The sequence below is a fragment of the Rhinolophus sinicus genome, chromosome 17 (assembly GCF_057876585.1).
Source record: "Rhinolophus sinicus isolate RSI-liver-muscle chromosome 17, RSI-T2T, whole genome shotgun sequence".
Lineage (NCBI taxonomy): Eukaryota > Metazoa > Chordata > Mammalia > Chiroptera > Rhinolophidae > Rhinolophus > Rhinolophus sinicus.
This window is the reverse complement of record NC_142517.1, coordinates 190411425-190428386: the sequence shown is the minus strand read 5'-3', so window position 1 is coordinate 190428386 and position 16962 is coordinate 190411425. Positions and strand designations below refer to the sequence as shown.

The 16962-nt window shown below is 37.7% G+C and overlaps 1 protein-coding gene and 1 long non-coding RNA gene across 4 annotated transcripts in view; one reads left to right on the top strand and one right to left on the bottom strand.

Annotated features, from left to right (window-relative positions):
• The window catches only part of LANCL1 (LanC like glutathione S-transferase 1), a 31749-nt gene extending 16011 nt beyond the window's left edge, over window positions 1-15738 (top strand). For all 3 annotated transcript variants that reach the window (XM_019727009.3, XM_074312591.2, XM_019727010.3), the window contains 7 exons: window positions 2274-2481; window positions 6194-6329; window positions 6868-7014; window positions 9333-9515; window positions 11358-11534; window positions 11993-12065; window positions 12667-15738. In XM_019727009.3, coding sequence (XP_019582568.1) covers window positions 2274-2481; window positions 6194-6329; window positions 6868-7014; window positions 9333-9515; window positions 11358-11534; window positions 11993-12065; window positions 12667-12743 — 1001 coding nt within the window. In that variant the 3' untranslated portion in view covers window positions 12744-15738. The remainder of the gene's footprint in view (window positions 1-2273; window positions 2482-6193; window positions 6330-6867; window positions 7015-9332; window positions 9516-11357; window positions 11535-11992; window positions 12066-12666) is intronic.
• LOC141567179 (uncharacterized) overlaps window positions 1-16962 on the bottom strand; it is a 140675-nt gene that overhangs the window by 21309 nt on the left and 102404 nt on the right. The window lies entirely within an intron of this gene.

The window sequence follows — 16962 nt, the reverse complement described above, 5'->3', positions numbered from 1 at the left end:
CATATGCATACTCAGCCTTGCAGTTCTACTTTTTTTTTTTCCATGAAGAACATATTTGTTTTGATCAAAATTACATTTTTTAAAGCCTAGGGATGTGAGTATATATATAAGGACTGGGTGAGTTTTCCCTGCAGAGCCCTTGAGGCTGTGTCTTTATTTCCCACCTTGCCAGTTATCTCAGCCTTTGGTATTTCAGCAAAGGTGATATACGTATGAATATTGTCAGAGGTTGGAAGATTATAAGAATCAGGTTCAAGACATTTGGCCACAGGCAGTTCCCCCATTTTTTTCTCTCATTAAATTAGGGTACCTGTGTATAAAATGTTGCTGAAGCATTAAATGTCTTTGACTTACGCATTTTGTTCTATTTTCCTAAACTAGACTGATTTATAAGAAGCTTGTTCAAGAACATTTTTCTAATTGGCAGCACTACTCCTCACTTGAAACCCTTTTGACCCTTGAGTTTTGCGACAGGGAAGGTAAATTGCAACCTGAAGGAGATTGCTTGATCAAAATATACAGACACTGAGGCCCAGAATGAGAAAAAGGAGAAAAATAGAACCTGAGGTTGTGAAATCCCATAGGCTGGCAAGATAATTCTCTGTTGATCCAAAAGAAAAAAAAACACAAAATATTTCATCTGAATGGAATATTGTGAAACTTGAGAAACAATTACCTGTTTTTCATGAGAAATACATCAAATCTTACAATTGCATACCTCAGTGGGTTTTGTTTGTTAAATATTTAGGACAAGAGGAGTTGTTGATGAGACAAAGATCTGAAAAGGAAAGCAATCATTGGGCTTGTATTTAATCACTTTTTATTTTCTCGGATCTCAATCATGTCATTATCTGGCTTTGGTGCTTACATAACTTAATTAGGGGAGTTCGGGCAGCGAAGGGAATAGAAGGGCAAATGAAACGCTGGCAATTTAAATGGATTGCCTGCAGATGCCAGATATGGATGGAGGTGAAGCCTATTAAGGACCTAATCCTAGAAGAAGCTCTTGACATTGATTATTTGTGAAAAAGAGATTTTTTTCTTACCCACGTATGTGGTTTTATACACTTATGTCTGCAAACCTTAAACATTGGTACATCTCATCATCAGCTTGTGGAATTACTAAAACCAAGCTACTTTGAAAGAGTAGACAACATTATTAACTTTGGCAGAAAATGAAAATTTGGTCTTAATACACATGTGAAATTGAATTGTCTGTAGCACAAAGCTTTGGAGATTACCCATGCAAAATGAGAAAACTATTACATTTAAAATTGTCCTCCGTACAGTGAAAAGTAATTCTGCAGACTGCATTTTTACTGCATTGAAATCCATGAAGAGATTGGCTCTATTAATTTAGATTTAAACAGAGGCTCTGTATCTTCGAAAAATGGTAAATGAGATGGAAAATGTACTTTAAGGGGGAAATGAGTTTCTCAAAATGCTGCAGCCAGGCTTCCGACTCCACGTCTTTGAGTCCGCCTTGAGACCAGGCAGCTTCAGAGGGAAGGCTCTATCTCTTGTGACAGGGATTTGGAACAAAAACATGCAGACAACGCCTCAATTACGTATAACAGGCTTCGAGAGTAGGATAAGAAGCAAATGGAGTAAGGCCCAAAGCAAAAGCCATTGGCAGCTTTTACAGTATAGTTCCTAAAGTGGCTGGGTTCTTGAAAGAAAAAAAAAATTCAGGAATTGAATCTGTTCTCTCAGATCTCAAATAACTTAATGATTTTCTTATAATCCATGCCTGGAATGATCCAGTTACTCGACCTACTTCTTACACGAAAAATTATCTTCTATGTGAAGAGAAATGAATTTTACATTCTCTAGTCTTTGAGTTTCTTTGGCTCACAAGAACAAACAGTCCTTGTTTATTATTAAGTAAATTATTATTTGTGAAATAAACAAGTGACTAATTGGAACCATGTTTTATGACCTGTCATTTAACCATCAAGAAGAATACATGAACACAATAGCCAGAGTGCAACAAAGATTAATATAATAATCTTTAGAGTTCTTAGGGGGTCTCAGCGGTCCTATGATTTAGAGTTGTCGTGATGAGGAAACTAAGGACAAGTAAATGTTTGCCTACGTCTGGTTCTCAGAGCAGTTTGGTAGGAAAGCTGAGTCTAGAATAAAAATTAGCTGAACTGCCAGATGGTTAACCTATTTGTTGTGGCTTCTCAAAAACCAGTACCGCTGAGAAGACAACATACCAAAATAACAGTCAGCTGCTCGTTTCTCATTTTTACATTATTTTTCCTTTTCAGGAATTGCTGTGCTTTACTTACATCTCCATGATGTGTTCGGGGACCCTGCCTACCTGCAGATGGCGCATAGCTACGTAAAGCAAGGTCTGAACTGCTTGTCCAAGCGTTCCATCACCTTTCTGTGTGGGGATGCAGGCCCGCTGGCCGTGGCTGCTGTGGTGTATCACAGGATGAACAACGAGAAGCAGGCGGAAGATTGCATCACCCGGTAATCATGTTGCTTTTTTGAGGATTGTTATCTAGCTGTCCTTGTGCATTAATTCTGTGTGCGTTAGCAAAAGAACATTTTAGTTCATTTCCTTTCCTCTAAGCAATAAATCTTTGTAATGTCATTTAGTCAATTCTCACATTATTCCTATGTTGTAGTTAAGGAATAACAATTATAATCCCTGTTTTATTGCAAGAGGTGATGACACTGACATGTTCCAGATCAAACATCCATTTCAGTAACAAAAATGAGATCAGAAGCCTAATCATGTGATTACTAAGCCAAGTTGCTATCCAAGATCAATACTTCGAAAAACTATGGTTCACTCCCTGCGGTGGGGCAAGAGAGGACTCCTAAGGGTACACAGACTGATTCAAAACAGCTTGTCTTAAGGACAAATGATATGCAAGTCCAGATTTTCATGTTTAATATGAATGAGGGCGGCCTACTAGAAGCTTGTAAATTATGAAAAATTACCAAACTTTTGTAGTAATAAATTACAATTACTGCTTTACTAGAGTTTATTGAACACTCTGTCAGAATTCTTGTAAGAAATCTGGCTACCACGCAGGTCTGCACGCAGTGGTGTTCAGTTCCCACTGAGTGTGCTAACATGCACAGTTACAATTCCTGCATGGTTTTTGGTTTTGTTTTGCTGTTTAACAGACATTACTTTTTAAAGCAGTTTTCAGTTCACAGTAAAATTGAGAGGAAGGTATGGAGATTCCCTATGGACCCCTTGTCCCCACACATGCACAACCTCCCCCATTATCAGCATCCCCCACCAGAGTGGGATAGTTGTTACAATCAATGACCCTATGTTGACATGTCATTATCGCCCCGAGTCCATAGTTTACAATAGGGTTCACTCTTGGTGGTACATTCTGTGGGGTGCACAAATTTATGACGTGTTTCCATCATTATAGTATCTTGCAGAATAGTTTCACTGCCCCAAAAAGCCTCTGTGCTCTGCCTATTAATGCTCTTTTCCCTGCTCCCTCGCCCCTGAAAACCATGGATTTTTCTACTGTCTCTATAGTTTTGCCTTTTCCAGAATGTATCATTGGAGTCATACAATATGCAGCCTTTTCGGATTGGCTTCGTTCACTTAGTAATATACTAGGTTCCTCCATGTCTTTTCCTGGCTTGATAGCTCATTTCTTTTTAACTCTGAATAATATTCCGTTATCTACCACAGTTTATTTATCCATTCACCTACTGAAGGACATCTTGGTAGCTTTCAGGTTTTGTCAGTGATAAGCTGCTATAAACATCCGTGTACGGGTTTTTATGTGGACATAAGTTTCCAACTCCTTTGGGTAAATACCAAGGAGTATGATTGCAGAATTGTGCCATAAGAGTAAGTTTAGTTTTATCTTGAGAATATAGCATATAAAACATGCAGTTAAAAGTCTTACCTTTAGTAATCATCAGACCCAACTAATGGTTTTAATGATGAATTCAAATCCAGAAAAAATTAAAAAATGGAATACTTACTGTCTTACCCTAAAATGTAAAGTATTATTTTAAAGAGATGCTTTGAGCAATACTTTATTTTCAAGTATTTGAAAGATATTTGTTGCCTACTTTGAACTTCCCAAATTCAAGTAAGTTTGGCTGGAAAGTAATTGGAATGCTAATCACCACCTTGTGGTAATGCAGCTCATAATGGAGGCAAATAAAGGAAAGGTATTTTCTAATACAGTGGTTCAAACATATTTTAATAATTGAGAACACTGGAGTTGATGCAATAATTGCTGTGCGTAACTTCCACAGAGCAGTGTTTGGTTAAAAAATTCATGATATAACTTCTCATTTCGAATAGTTTCCTTTGCAAAAGTAAAACTTCTCTTTTTATATCTAAATTCTATACAATTTGATACACTTATTTAAAATTTGATAATAAATTCTTATCTGAGATATTCATTCTGTTTACTACAAGTGAGTTAGTATATAGTAAACATATTTTACTTTCTGAAGGTCTCAGTGTTTACTAAGCTGCCAGTTCTGTTATTTTAAAAAAGCTAATTTTTCTTAAATTTTTTAAGTTCTTTAAAACTATTAGGGGTGTATGTGTATGATACTGAAGCAGAAAACAAAATGGCCCATAAGTCTATCATCCAGATAACCCTATTGATAGCGGGGGGGAAAAAGTCAAGCAAAATAGTACAAGAAAAGTAAAATCAGTCTCTTACCACTGTGTCCCTGTCATGCGGGAGACCCTGCTCGCTGTGCCATTTGTCACGCGGGGTGGCCTGCGGGGTCTCTGCTCCCGCTCCCCACATAAGAACGCAGGATGTGGCTAGGCCAAAAAGGAACATCGTCACCACTCATTCCACCAATGAAAAGCCATTTTCTAACATTCATTACTACACTTACTAGCAAATCCTCTGGTGGAGATTTCAATAAAGTTACTTAAAGTCCTAGTACATCTGAATGTTGGTTAGAGTACTGCAAATATAACCAGTCAGTCCAGGGGGTGTGATTTTTGATACTTCAAATGTTAATTAACCATTCCTAGTGTACAGATTAAAGTTAGAAGAGATACATGCACAGGCACTGTTTATATTTAACTATTTTAAAAATAAATTTCCACAAATACAACTTAAGAGAATTTTGTAATCAGAAGGAACTGTTCATTTTATAGATGAAAATTTTAAAATACAGAGATTAAAAGGCAAGTTTAGTGAAGGTTTAATGTCATAAGCTACCTGATGACGAAGCCATTATTTGGTAGGGCTAATATCCTCTCATAATTACTCTTTTCTAGAAACTCCCTGGCTCTTGTCTTATACTTTTTCAGTTTACTAATAATTATTTTGTCAAGTTTCACAAAAAAAGTTGTAATAAATTAAATGATGTAGCATTTAATTTATAGGATAATTTAGGAATAACTGAGATGTGCTTTCAAAATTTCATATGATAACAAAATCTAAAATTTTGGACAAGAACATTTTCCCTACCTGTCATATCTGCTGCTTCCCCCCATCCCCCCAAAAAAATAAAGGGAAAAATGGTTCATTCTCAGAGTTCAGACTAACAATATTGTTGCTTTCCTGTGCTCATCTCCCTCTGTGAACTCCACCTACTTCCTGGTTACCTGGGGCTTCCCTCTTTGGTCCTCTGGACAGAAATCTGCAGCTTTGGTTACCCCACTCTGCCATGTCCTTTCCACAATAGTGCCTGCATCTGGGACCAAATGATGAGGCAGCTAGAAAGAGAAGTGAAGCAATGCGGCGGTTCACTGCACCTTCCTCGGACCACAGCTTCTTTGATCTGTGAGGAAAGGTCCCTCCGTCAGAGTTTTGGCTCTTGTGGGCTACTGTTGATTTCACTTCTGCAGCCACCATGCCATTGCTGTGGCCTGGGGCATGAGAGAACAGAGAATAGAAAAAGGAAAATAAAGAAAAACAAGGTGCTTTACCCACTCTCTTTGATATTCGGAGTTCCCTCTCCCATTCTTTCTTAAGACAGAACTAAGGACTTCGTCTGGAGCTCTCTTTCAGCCCCTTGGTGCCTTTAATATATAATAATATGTAGTAATAGTAATTATAATATATTAAAATTTTTAAATAATATATGAGATATATAGATATATGTACACATATATATATTTGTGTATGTGTGTGTGTTTTTTAAATGTACCATTTTTAAGTATATACAACTACCTGATCCCTTTCAAATTATCTTAGGCATGTGTTTTTCTTTTCAGGCTAATTCACCTAAATAAGATTGATCCCCATGCTCCAAATGAAATGCTCTATGGACGAGTGGGCTACATCTATGCTCTTCTCTTTGTGAATAAGAACTTTGGAGTGGAAAAAATTCCTCAAAGCCATATCCAGCAGGTACCACGTTTGTGTGCTTTTTGGAATCTTTTTAGGAGCTTCCTATCTGCCTGAACTATTGGTTTTATTTCTCCAGTTAGCACATCCCAAGTAGCTGGAAGTTGCATCTTGACCTCTGAAGGTCAGGCATGATCAGAGAACCAACAGCTTCGTGCTGAGTGCTGTTGGAAACACTGTAGAGAGTGACTCAGTAAGTAGTGCAGCCTGCCCCGTTTGAGAGTTTAGAGACCCTTTCAGAGGAAGCTGAAGGCCAGATTTCACCTTCCAGGTGCAGATGTCTCCTGTGGTACCTGAAGGAGTTTACGTTTTCCTTAGACAAGTGAATTCTTGTAAATTCTAGTGAAAAGAGTTCAAGATCCTTTATAGATAGATTACAGTCACACCTGCTTCTCTGAGTGCGGAATAAACTGTGCCCTTCCATGGTCTAAGACGGTGTCTGATTTGCTAACATTCCCCAGGATCTCTCAGCAAAAAGTTTCCCACCTCTGTCAGGACAGTTTTTACTCTGATTCTCTCCTTATTTTGGTTATTTTGGTAGATTTGTGAAACAATCTTAACATCTGGAGAAAACCTAGCTAGAAAGAGAAACTTCACAGCGAAGACTCCATTGATGTATGAATGGTACCAGGAGTATTACGTGGGGGCTGCTCATGGCCTGGCAGGAATTTATTACTTCCTGATGCAGGTAAGAGGCGATGATGGTGAGACTTCAAAATATGCTTCCTGACTGGACAGCCTGGGGTCAGACAGGTGCTCCTCATTCCATTGGCAGATTAGTATCTGTTTTTTCATTCCTCTGGACCACTGCATCGTTCTCCGTTTAAACACCTGGCCTACACAAATAAGGGTGATGTTTGCCAAGGCACTGTACTTTGAGATATTTTTTGATTTGGAAATGACTATACTTGCCTACTTGGGTCCGCTTGTCCAGGCTAAAGTGTTTTGATCTGTATTTCTATATGAAATACCTTCTGTGCTTGTCTTCTCTTTCAGCAAATGCCTTGAATTAAGAAAATTATTCTACATTATAAGGCACAACCCAATGAAACAAATTCCAGGAATAGGAACCAAATCAATAGAAAACAAATGAGCATATGTTGCCTAAGGCTCACTTAGAGAGCAAAGCTAAGGAGCCTTTCCAATGGATTTTGTGTAACCTACCCGAAAAATAGCTGAATAGGCTATGCTCAACAGTTCTTAAGATCTAATACTATTGGGGGACATTAGCCAAAGTCAAATGGACTAAGGACAAATAGAATTTACTGAAGCCAGCATAATCAGAAGGGAGGTCAGAAGAGCACTTCTCATGAGGGCATCATTTCTGGGTCTTATTTAGCTCTCTTTATGGAGAAATTGGCACTTGTGAATAAAAAGAATTCATGGCAAAAGAAAATTGATTTTTAATGGTAGCACAGTGTCCCCCTCACCTTCCCAAAGTACAGTGTGGCATAAAGAAAAGTGTTTCATTAATGTGTTCAACATGAGTGCTTGGACATGCATACTGCTGCTCACTGGCTGAATAGCTGGCTGTAATAATACGAAATCAATGTGAGATCTGCCCTCTCACCATAGCTAAACAATGACAATAACGCTGAAAAACTCAAGGTTATTATTGCTTTTGAATGCAGAGTCACACTTTGAGGGTCAGTGGCAGTAAGAGACCAACTATTGTATTTATTCTGTACTTCTCAATTAAGAGTTTTATAGTTAGAGGTTTTGATAATTTAAATTCCTTTATTTTTCTGGCATTTCCCCTCATTGGCTCTCTGTTTCCAGAAATAAATATAGATTCTTAAAAGTTTTCAGGAAAGGAGTGTTCAGTCTTTTGAAGTTTCGAGGTGAGTTAGAGTCATGCGTGTCAGTGACTGGAGAAGCACATGACCTTGCATTGAAGCAGATCATCAGGAGGCACCGTACCTCTGCGTCCTGTTGTTCTCGGTAGTAAGAAATCTGGAAACCCAACTACTAAGTTTTCCATTAGCAAATTATTATCTATTTAAAATGATTTAATTTTTAATCCTAAAAGTCCATTCCAGAAAGTACCTGTGTATCAGTAAAAACCACAACCTTTTTTTTGGCCAGTTTGGATAATTCCTGCAAGTTTGAGGAGAATCCACTCATTCTACGCTAGCATTTTAAACTGAGCTTGAACAATATTCTTTGGATAAAGTGAAATCTATATGTGCCTTAAAGAACATAGCACACGTTCAGTGTCTGAGAGTCTTCCTGTAAGAATCGCCTAATTTCCTGCCACCTCAGCCTCCTGCCTGTGCTTCACACCACTGCCCCCCCTCACGCCCACAAGCTCACCCCCCATCTGGCAAAGACAGTACTACTTTGAATTTGTTGTTTAAAGAAGTGAGCAGTGCTTCAAATTAAGAATAGGACCAAAAGGAGAAACTAAAAATTATATCAAAAATAGAGGCTCATATGCCTTATGTCACAGTGTGCCCTATAAATCTGTACGTTTCTGGATCAAAATCACCCTGCAAGTATCAGTCCCAATCCTCTTCCAAAAGGTTTGATCTAGAGTCATGCCACGGTTTGGGGTCGAGATCCCAGGTCTCCTGACTCATTAGCATCCTCTTCCATTGGAAATGTCACTTACTACTTCTCTAAATGTAATAATGAAAGTTGCACTTGGTTTGCCTAATGCATCTCTATGTGGCCTTTCAAGTATGTTAAGGTATTAAAAACCTTTAAAAACTTCTCTTACTCTCACCTTCTCAAGCACTGACTTAGGAAAAGTATTTATGTGTATATAGTTAACAAATACTGAAAAATAATGTGTATATACTGTCCCAAGATTTAACTGACAGCCTAATTTTAGCTTGTTCCAGTAAGTGAAAAAATTGGATTGGAATCCACTTCTTCATGATTTCCAGTTCCTTTTGGTCATGTTTTCTTTAAAACATGGTTTAAACATGGTTTAAAACTCATTCCTGAGGCTTAGGAAGATCTCTTTGCTTCAGCAGAACTAATAATGCCCTTTCTCATTTCTAGCCCAGCCTTCAAGTGAGCCCTGCAAAGTTACATAATTTGGTCAAGCCCAGTGTAAACTATGTCTGCCAGTTGAAATTCCCTTCCGGCAATTACCCTCCTTGTGTGGGCGACTCTCGAGATCTGCTAGTTCATTGGTGCCATGGTTCCCCTGGCGTAATCTACATGCTCATCCAGGCCTATAAGGTACTGTGGATTTTCTTTTTTTATGAATAAATTGGAAAACATACCATTAAATTATTTAGTTTAAAATTAGTTTTATACATAATCCTTAAAGGAGCAATAGATAAGTCACTTGTTGGACCTAAGATCACTTTTGCTAAATGGATTATAACTCATTCTACAGTATCAGTCTGTATTAGAGCGGACGGGATTTCACAGAGCAGAATACTGCTTCACTGACAAGCAGAGTAGCCAGCATTATAGCATCAGTAGCAGGGCCATGATGAGTATCCCAGGAGCTCAATTAAAAATAGAAAGAATTCGCCTCATACACTGCTGGTGGGAATATAAAATGGTGCAGCTGCCATAGAAAAGAGTTTGGCAGTTCCCCCCCAAAATTAAAACAGAATTAACACATGATCCAGCAATTCCACTCCTAGGTATTTACCCAAAATAATTAAAATCGAGGATTCAGATACTTGTTCCACCAACAGCCAAAAGGTGGAAACAGTCCCAGTGTCCATCAACAAATGAATGGATAGACAAAATGTGGTGTATACATACAATGGAAGAGTATCAGCCATACTAAAGAATGAACTTTGATCCACACTACAACATGCATGATCCTTGAAAACATTATATGTTAAATAAGCCAGCTACAAAATAACAAATATTATATGATGTGATGGTTAATATGGGGTATCTAGAATAGGCAAATTCACACAGGGAGAAAGCAGAGTAGAAGTTACCAGGTGCTGGTGCTGGAGGAGGTGGCGGGGAAGGAGGTGCAGATTTAACACTTAATGGGTACAGAGTTTCAGTTTGGGATGATCAAAAAGTTTTAGAAATAGATAGTGGTGATAGTTGTACGACATTGTGAATTTAATTAATGTCACTGAATTGTACACTTTTAATGATCAAAATGTTAACTTTTATATGATGTATATTTTACTATAATAAAAAAAAATACCAGTGTCACTTCTAAAATGCCTGGTATGGTAGAGTCATAATCAAAGAAGAAAAGGTTTTTATTTGAGAGGAAAAAAAATAGAAGTTAACCAAGATATCTATGTCTTTTGGTGCCAAATCTACAAATTACAAATCTACAGACTGTAAATAGGCACTAGCATCTCGTAGTCTAAATAAGCTTTTATTAGGTTTGTGCAAAAGTAATTGTGGTTTTTGCAATTGTTTTTAACCTTTTAAACCGCAATTACTTTTGCACCAACCTAATAGTATACAAATTTCACTTTGAGAAAGTTGGCTATAATGGAAAAACTTTTAGAACTGCCTCATTCTACTTTAAGGACACTTAGTTTGCAATGAGATATTTAAACTGTCTGCTCAGAATATTTCTCAAGTCTTTGATCAAGATACAGAAGGCCACAAAAGATTGTAAAGGTGCATCTCTATTTTTCTGACCAAGTATAGTGTTTTATAACCAAATCACTCTTCATAATCAATTCTATAAACAGTTTCTTCTCCGGCATGTAAAGAAACTTTCTCATAGTGAAGGGCATCGCTGTTACCGAAGAAGATAGCATGTGTTCTTTGAAAAGTGACTAACGATAACAGCAAGTTGCAAGAATAATGCTGCTTCACCAATAACACCTGCATACACAAACACACATACACATAAAACTTAGACCATGCAGACAAGGTCAGAACCAGTTATGTAGGGGAAAAAACAAAAAATCTAGTGAAGTTTTATAATTTCCCCCACCCATATAACTGGGGACAGTTGGCTCTGAATCTGTCTGGCTCTGAATCCCTTATCCTTTCTTGCCAAGCCACCTCCCTCTCTCCTCCCTTCAGGAAGATATGTCAATATCCTTTCTAATAAGACCACGTCCCTCGTCTCTACAGGTGTTCAGAGAGGAGCAGTATCTCAATGATGCCTATCAGTGTGCCGATGTGATCTGGCAGTACGGCTTGCTGAAGAAAGGGTATGGGCTGTGCCATGGCACCGCAGGAAATGCCTATGCCTTCCTGACGCTGTACAACCTCACGCAGGATATGAAGTACTTGTATAGGGCCTGTAAGGTAGGAGTCAGAACTGCCGAAAAGAAAGCACCTTCTCCCGGGAGGTTATAGAAAGGTCTCTAGTTAATTTGATTTAATTAATTTCTTTTTTAAACCATAGGTCTATAGAAAAACAACTGTTATTTAAGAAAAACCTTCAAAAGCCATTCAATTGAACTAGCTTTTTTAAAAAAGGATATATTGCTACCTAACAGCATTTATGAGGGGAAAAGAAGGATGTAGGGTGGTTTTATTCCTTTCTTCTGTGCTAACCTTGGAGATATGTAGCTCAGAAGCTCATTAAATTCCCCCCATATTTTGTACTCTTGCAGGCCATCTGTTTCTCTGCATTAACGCCTTTTCTCTGCCTCAAAGATAGTTTTTGACTTTTCAGAGTAATTTTTAGGGACACCTCTATCAACTTCTGGGGGGTCTGTGGAATTAATCACTATAGTAATTTAACATGGTCTCATTTTCAGTTCGCTGAATGGTGCTTAGATTACGGAGAACATGGATGCAGAACACCAGACACTCCCTTCTCCCTCTTTGAAGGTATTTTTCACACATTACTTATTTGCCTTGTAATTACAATATCTACTTCTCTGCTTGATAATTAATGTATTTGAATTAAAGCTTCATCAACAAATTAATTTTATAGTCATTTCTTAAACTACTTCTTTATTTCCTAATACAACAACTCAATATTAAAAATCAATCAACACACGGACTACCACAGTCATAATACCAATAGTCATAAAGGTGACTACCAGTTATGGAGCTAGGCACATGCTGAGCGTTTTATACGTGCCATCTCAGCCAAAACATACAGCTGTTATCCTCATGTGACAGATGAGAAGAGCGGGGCTCAGACTGCTGAGTGGCCTGTGGTGCTGACACATGGTAAATGGCAGGGCTGCGCCTTGGACTGGTCTGGCTTCTACTCTCCCTCCTGTCTTCTACCTAGATGAAGAGGCTGAACACCTCACTAGTGGTCCCCTCTAATACTGAACTTCGGGGAATATAAATAGAGGCAGATGCCCATTTCATTTAAATCATTGCCGTTAATATCATAATGTTGATGCTACAATAGGAAGCCACTCTATAAAATGGAGTCATTTAGTGCAATAACTTTCATCTCTTTCTCTTCCTTCAGGAATGGCTGGAACGATATATTTCCTGGCTGACCTCCTAGTGCCTTCGAAAGCCAGGTTCCCTGCATTTGAACTGTAAAAGGAAAGCCTGCCCCCTGCAACTTACTGCATGACCCTTTCTGTGTATCAAACCTGAGCTAAGTGCTATCATTGCTTTTCAAGGAAAGAGTCAAATTATGTACTTGATTTAGTTGATTTTTTTTTCCAGAATTTGTCTTTAGTTCAGATCCTTTTCTTTATCATTTACTTTTTATTTTAAAATATCCAAGGGAATTTTTTAACTTCAGTTTCTTCCTAAAGGGAGATGGGCAATATGTACAGTATTTTGAGGGCATATGTGTATATATATTTCAGAACTTGGAGGAAATCTTATCTCTAAGCCTATGAATATAACCATCTGTTACTGTTCTAAAATGCTTAAAGGAAACTAAATATAGGTAAATGAAGATAAATATATGATTATTGTTGGACATTGCCCTCTACCTCTGCTCTTTAGTATTTTTTCTCCAATAGGACAATTTTATGAGTTTGCTTTTCTCTAAGTAGTTGTTTATGAAAGGGGACAAAAGTATAACTATATGCTTCTAGGATAAAAACTGCAAGAGTTGCAAACTGGGCTAAGGACCTAAATACTGCTTTTCAGACGCACAATGCTTATTTAAACCAGAGATAAACATACTTTCAAATTTTCCTCTTTTTGTTAGGAAAGTATCCAGGCTCTAGCCAACATTTTTATCAAGATTAAAAAAGATAAGCTAACAATAATAGTTTACTGTTTTCTCTAAAATAACCTAGTGTGTTTTGGAACTGGTATAAGTAACTATATTGAGAACTGGGATTAGAGTCCATCCATCCTGTCTGACTGGCCTTCTCTACTTTGACTTACTTATTTTGTAATAACTATGCTTTAGTGCTGACTGTTTGATGTAAGCCATATTTTCCTTCCTATTAATCTCTGGACAGTGGTCTTTTCACTAAATAATACAGCACTCTACTTCTCTTTAAAAGGAAGGAAGGTTGATGACATATACATACATATATGTATGTATGTATATGTCATCAATTGATGTATAATATCAATTGACTTGAACAAAAACACTAAGCTTTTGATAGAAATCCAGTGATGCTTCTAAACAATGGATCCTGCCTGTTTGCATGTGTTAGGCTTAACAGTCATCAGTTTCTGAGCCCTCAGAATCCAGTGTTTACATAGTAGATGTAGAATCCCTGTGCTTCAAATTCTGTACAAATGTTTTGACTTGGCAGCTCACACTCCTCCTTCCATCAATGCCTTTCCCAGGCTTGTTTTGTCTTTTCTGTATGTTTTCACTGATTTTAGAACATTTTGCAGCTTTCAGAAACAGGGTCTAAGACTGTAAAATGTGCCTATTTCATGGCTCTCTCAGTCACAAAATGTGCTATTTTTATTGGAACTCTGAACCAAATGCTCACTGAGTGTGTGTTGGTTCCTGTGTGTAGCAGTCCCGTTACGTTCCACTTGGCATCAAAATCGCTAATCCTATTGGAAATTGACCGTTTAAAGGCTACCAACAATAGGATGGAACAAAACAGCTCACTGCTCAAATCCTAGGATTAACTTGTTCCTCTGTGACTTGTGCTAGTGGGAGACAACCTGGTACCTCTCGGAGTCTGAAGTGCTGCTGATAAGCCGAGTACAAGCTCTGCCTTTCTCATGAACGGTGTCAGCTTTCTCAGGAAAGCTCATTTGCCTTCGGCTATGAAACAATAAAACCCATTTGGTTTAGTTAAATGTCTTAACTGTACTGTGCCAGTACTTTTAGCTACTGTAGTTCCTAACTAAGAGGAAAAGAACAAAACACATGTTCTTTTAGCCAGAGGAGACCTGCTCATAGTGTGTCTCCAAACACATCTGGATTAATTTAACCCCAGGAAGTCTTCAAGGGAGGGAGAAGAACATTTTTAACAAGATTCTTGTTAATATTTGGATTACAATTTGGCTACTGTCATCCATTAACAGATTCATCCATTCAAACACAATTCAGGTTCCATTTTGTCTTTGGCTTTAGGACTTACTAAACTGTTAGGATTTTATATTTGTACCATTGTTGGGGTTTATTTTTATGCTTAAGAGCTAAGACAGTTTGATAGAATTTTAAGCTTAGGCAAAGGCCAAGACCAGTGCCCTAACACCATTGTAGAAACTGAAAGAAACTTTTACACTACCGTTCTTAGTTTTACAAAGAAGAGGCATCATTTCAGTTCTAGTTCTGTTATTTCATTTTTCCCTCATATTTTTCTTTTTGGTGAAAAAAAAAGCTTTGTCTCTCAGAAAACGCTATAGTTTCTCTCATCTCCATACAAAGAATAGATAGTAAAACCTTAACAGCTTCTTGCACAGTGTTCCTTTATCCTGTCATGTGTTTCTGTTCACGTAGTTATGAAAAATTACAGTAGTTAACTTTTCATCATAGAAAAAATATGAACATTATCAGAACTATTTTCATCAGTCTCATTGAGCTTTGGTCTCATCCGAGTTGTCAGTCTTTAATCCTTAGAGTCATTTGGCTTCTTTTTCATCTTTGATGTCAATTCCAATTATTTGGCATCAAAAGCCTTCATGGTAGGTAGAGTGTCTGTTGAAAGTGGATCCAAGGCCATTTTGTCTCCTTATTACCACTTCCCTATGTAACCAAATTGAGAGAGATCCTCTGCTCCTATGTCCTCAGGTTAATTTGTGTCTGGTCTTATGATGCCCTGCCTCCTGCTAGGTGATTTTGAAATACAAAATGTGAAAAGTGAACATTTAGTCTCCTACTTCTTTGGCTACTAGTACTCAGCCACAGTCCTTTATTACTCAGACTGAATTCTGATTCCACTTCTGCTTCTCCTAAATAGGTCAGAGCACCCCATTTCTGTATTGCTAAGCTGTAGAACTGTTTCTCTCCTATAGGGATAAAACAAAGTGTTTGGGATATTCAGGGAACCCACCCAATGTTATATTACCATTTATTGGGAAGGGCTGGGATCATATGTATTTCTGTGCTCCGTAAAGGATTTGACTTATTGGTTTTCAATAAAATTTATTAGGACTATACATTGTCATGTGTTTTTTGTTTGCTTTGGTGTAAACTTAAGAAATATTGGCTTTCAATAGTAAATGATGGCTCTTTCTCTATACACTTATTCCCAAGGGTTTGCTCCTGTCTTTTTCTTCATTGTTGGGTCAAACAAAATTTGTGGTACTTTGTGAAAATAGAAATAGATGTATTAGAGGAAAATATTTTTAAATCTGATCATTATAGAATTAGGAAGAATCTACCAGGCTTCAAGCAGAATAATATATTATACATATAAGAATCCACCCTGTGGTTAATAACTAAACGCCTAATTCCAGAAATTGATTTCCCCACTGACCAATTCTGAATGGAATTTTGAATAGAAGAGGAGATGAAATGAGGCATAATTATAAAATGTATGTGCAAAGGTTGGAAAGGAGTTCTGCTGAGTCACCTAGCATGGCTTTGTATCTCTTATTTTCATGACACAGCTATGTAGTATCACTTAGCACAACAGAGATCTGCCAAATTATAATATAAAGTACTTGTTTTCATCCCTGCATTAGATTTTGTCCTCTGGTGCATATGATTAAAATGCTCTTTATACCCTTAGTCTGTTGTCTGAATGTCTCATGATACTACGAATAAATGCACATTTTTATTTTGCTCCTTTCCCTGGATGAAGGTAGAGATGGTGGTATTACATCGTTAGACATGGTCAGTGAGGCACCGAGAGGACTGTGCCTTGTAGAGGCCACCCAGACTCCAAAGGGATGCCTGGAGGCATCCCTACTCACTCTCCATGAGCTTACATTCCAGTCGGCAAGACCAGCTAGCCCTGTCCTCTGATTTACCACTCCCTGGCTCACCTTCCTACTGGAAGAAATATAATGACAAGCACATTAAATCGCACCACAGTTGTAATTTCGTGAACAAACAAAACTTGAAGAAGTCATTTGTCTCCTGTGACTTACCCGTACTAGTTTGATTTATTTTTTCCTGACTCTCTTCTTCTCATTCTCTGTGAATAGAATAATAATTTTTGTGTCATTTCTATTTCCCTAGGTAGTTCCCACTGTGGAGTCGGTGTCATTAAAAGTCTCATGTATTCTCTACTCTTATAACCATCATTTAAACTGAGAAAAGCTTAACAGCCAGTCCCCTGATAATTTGCTTTCTCATTCTGTTTCTCATGCAGACTCACCCTCTTCCTTCTAAAGCTGAGGGTCAATTAACAAAACGAGAGAACCTTGGCTTTTT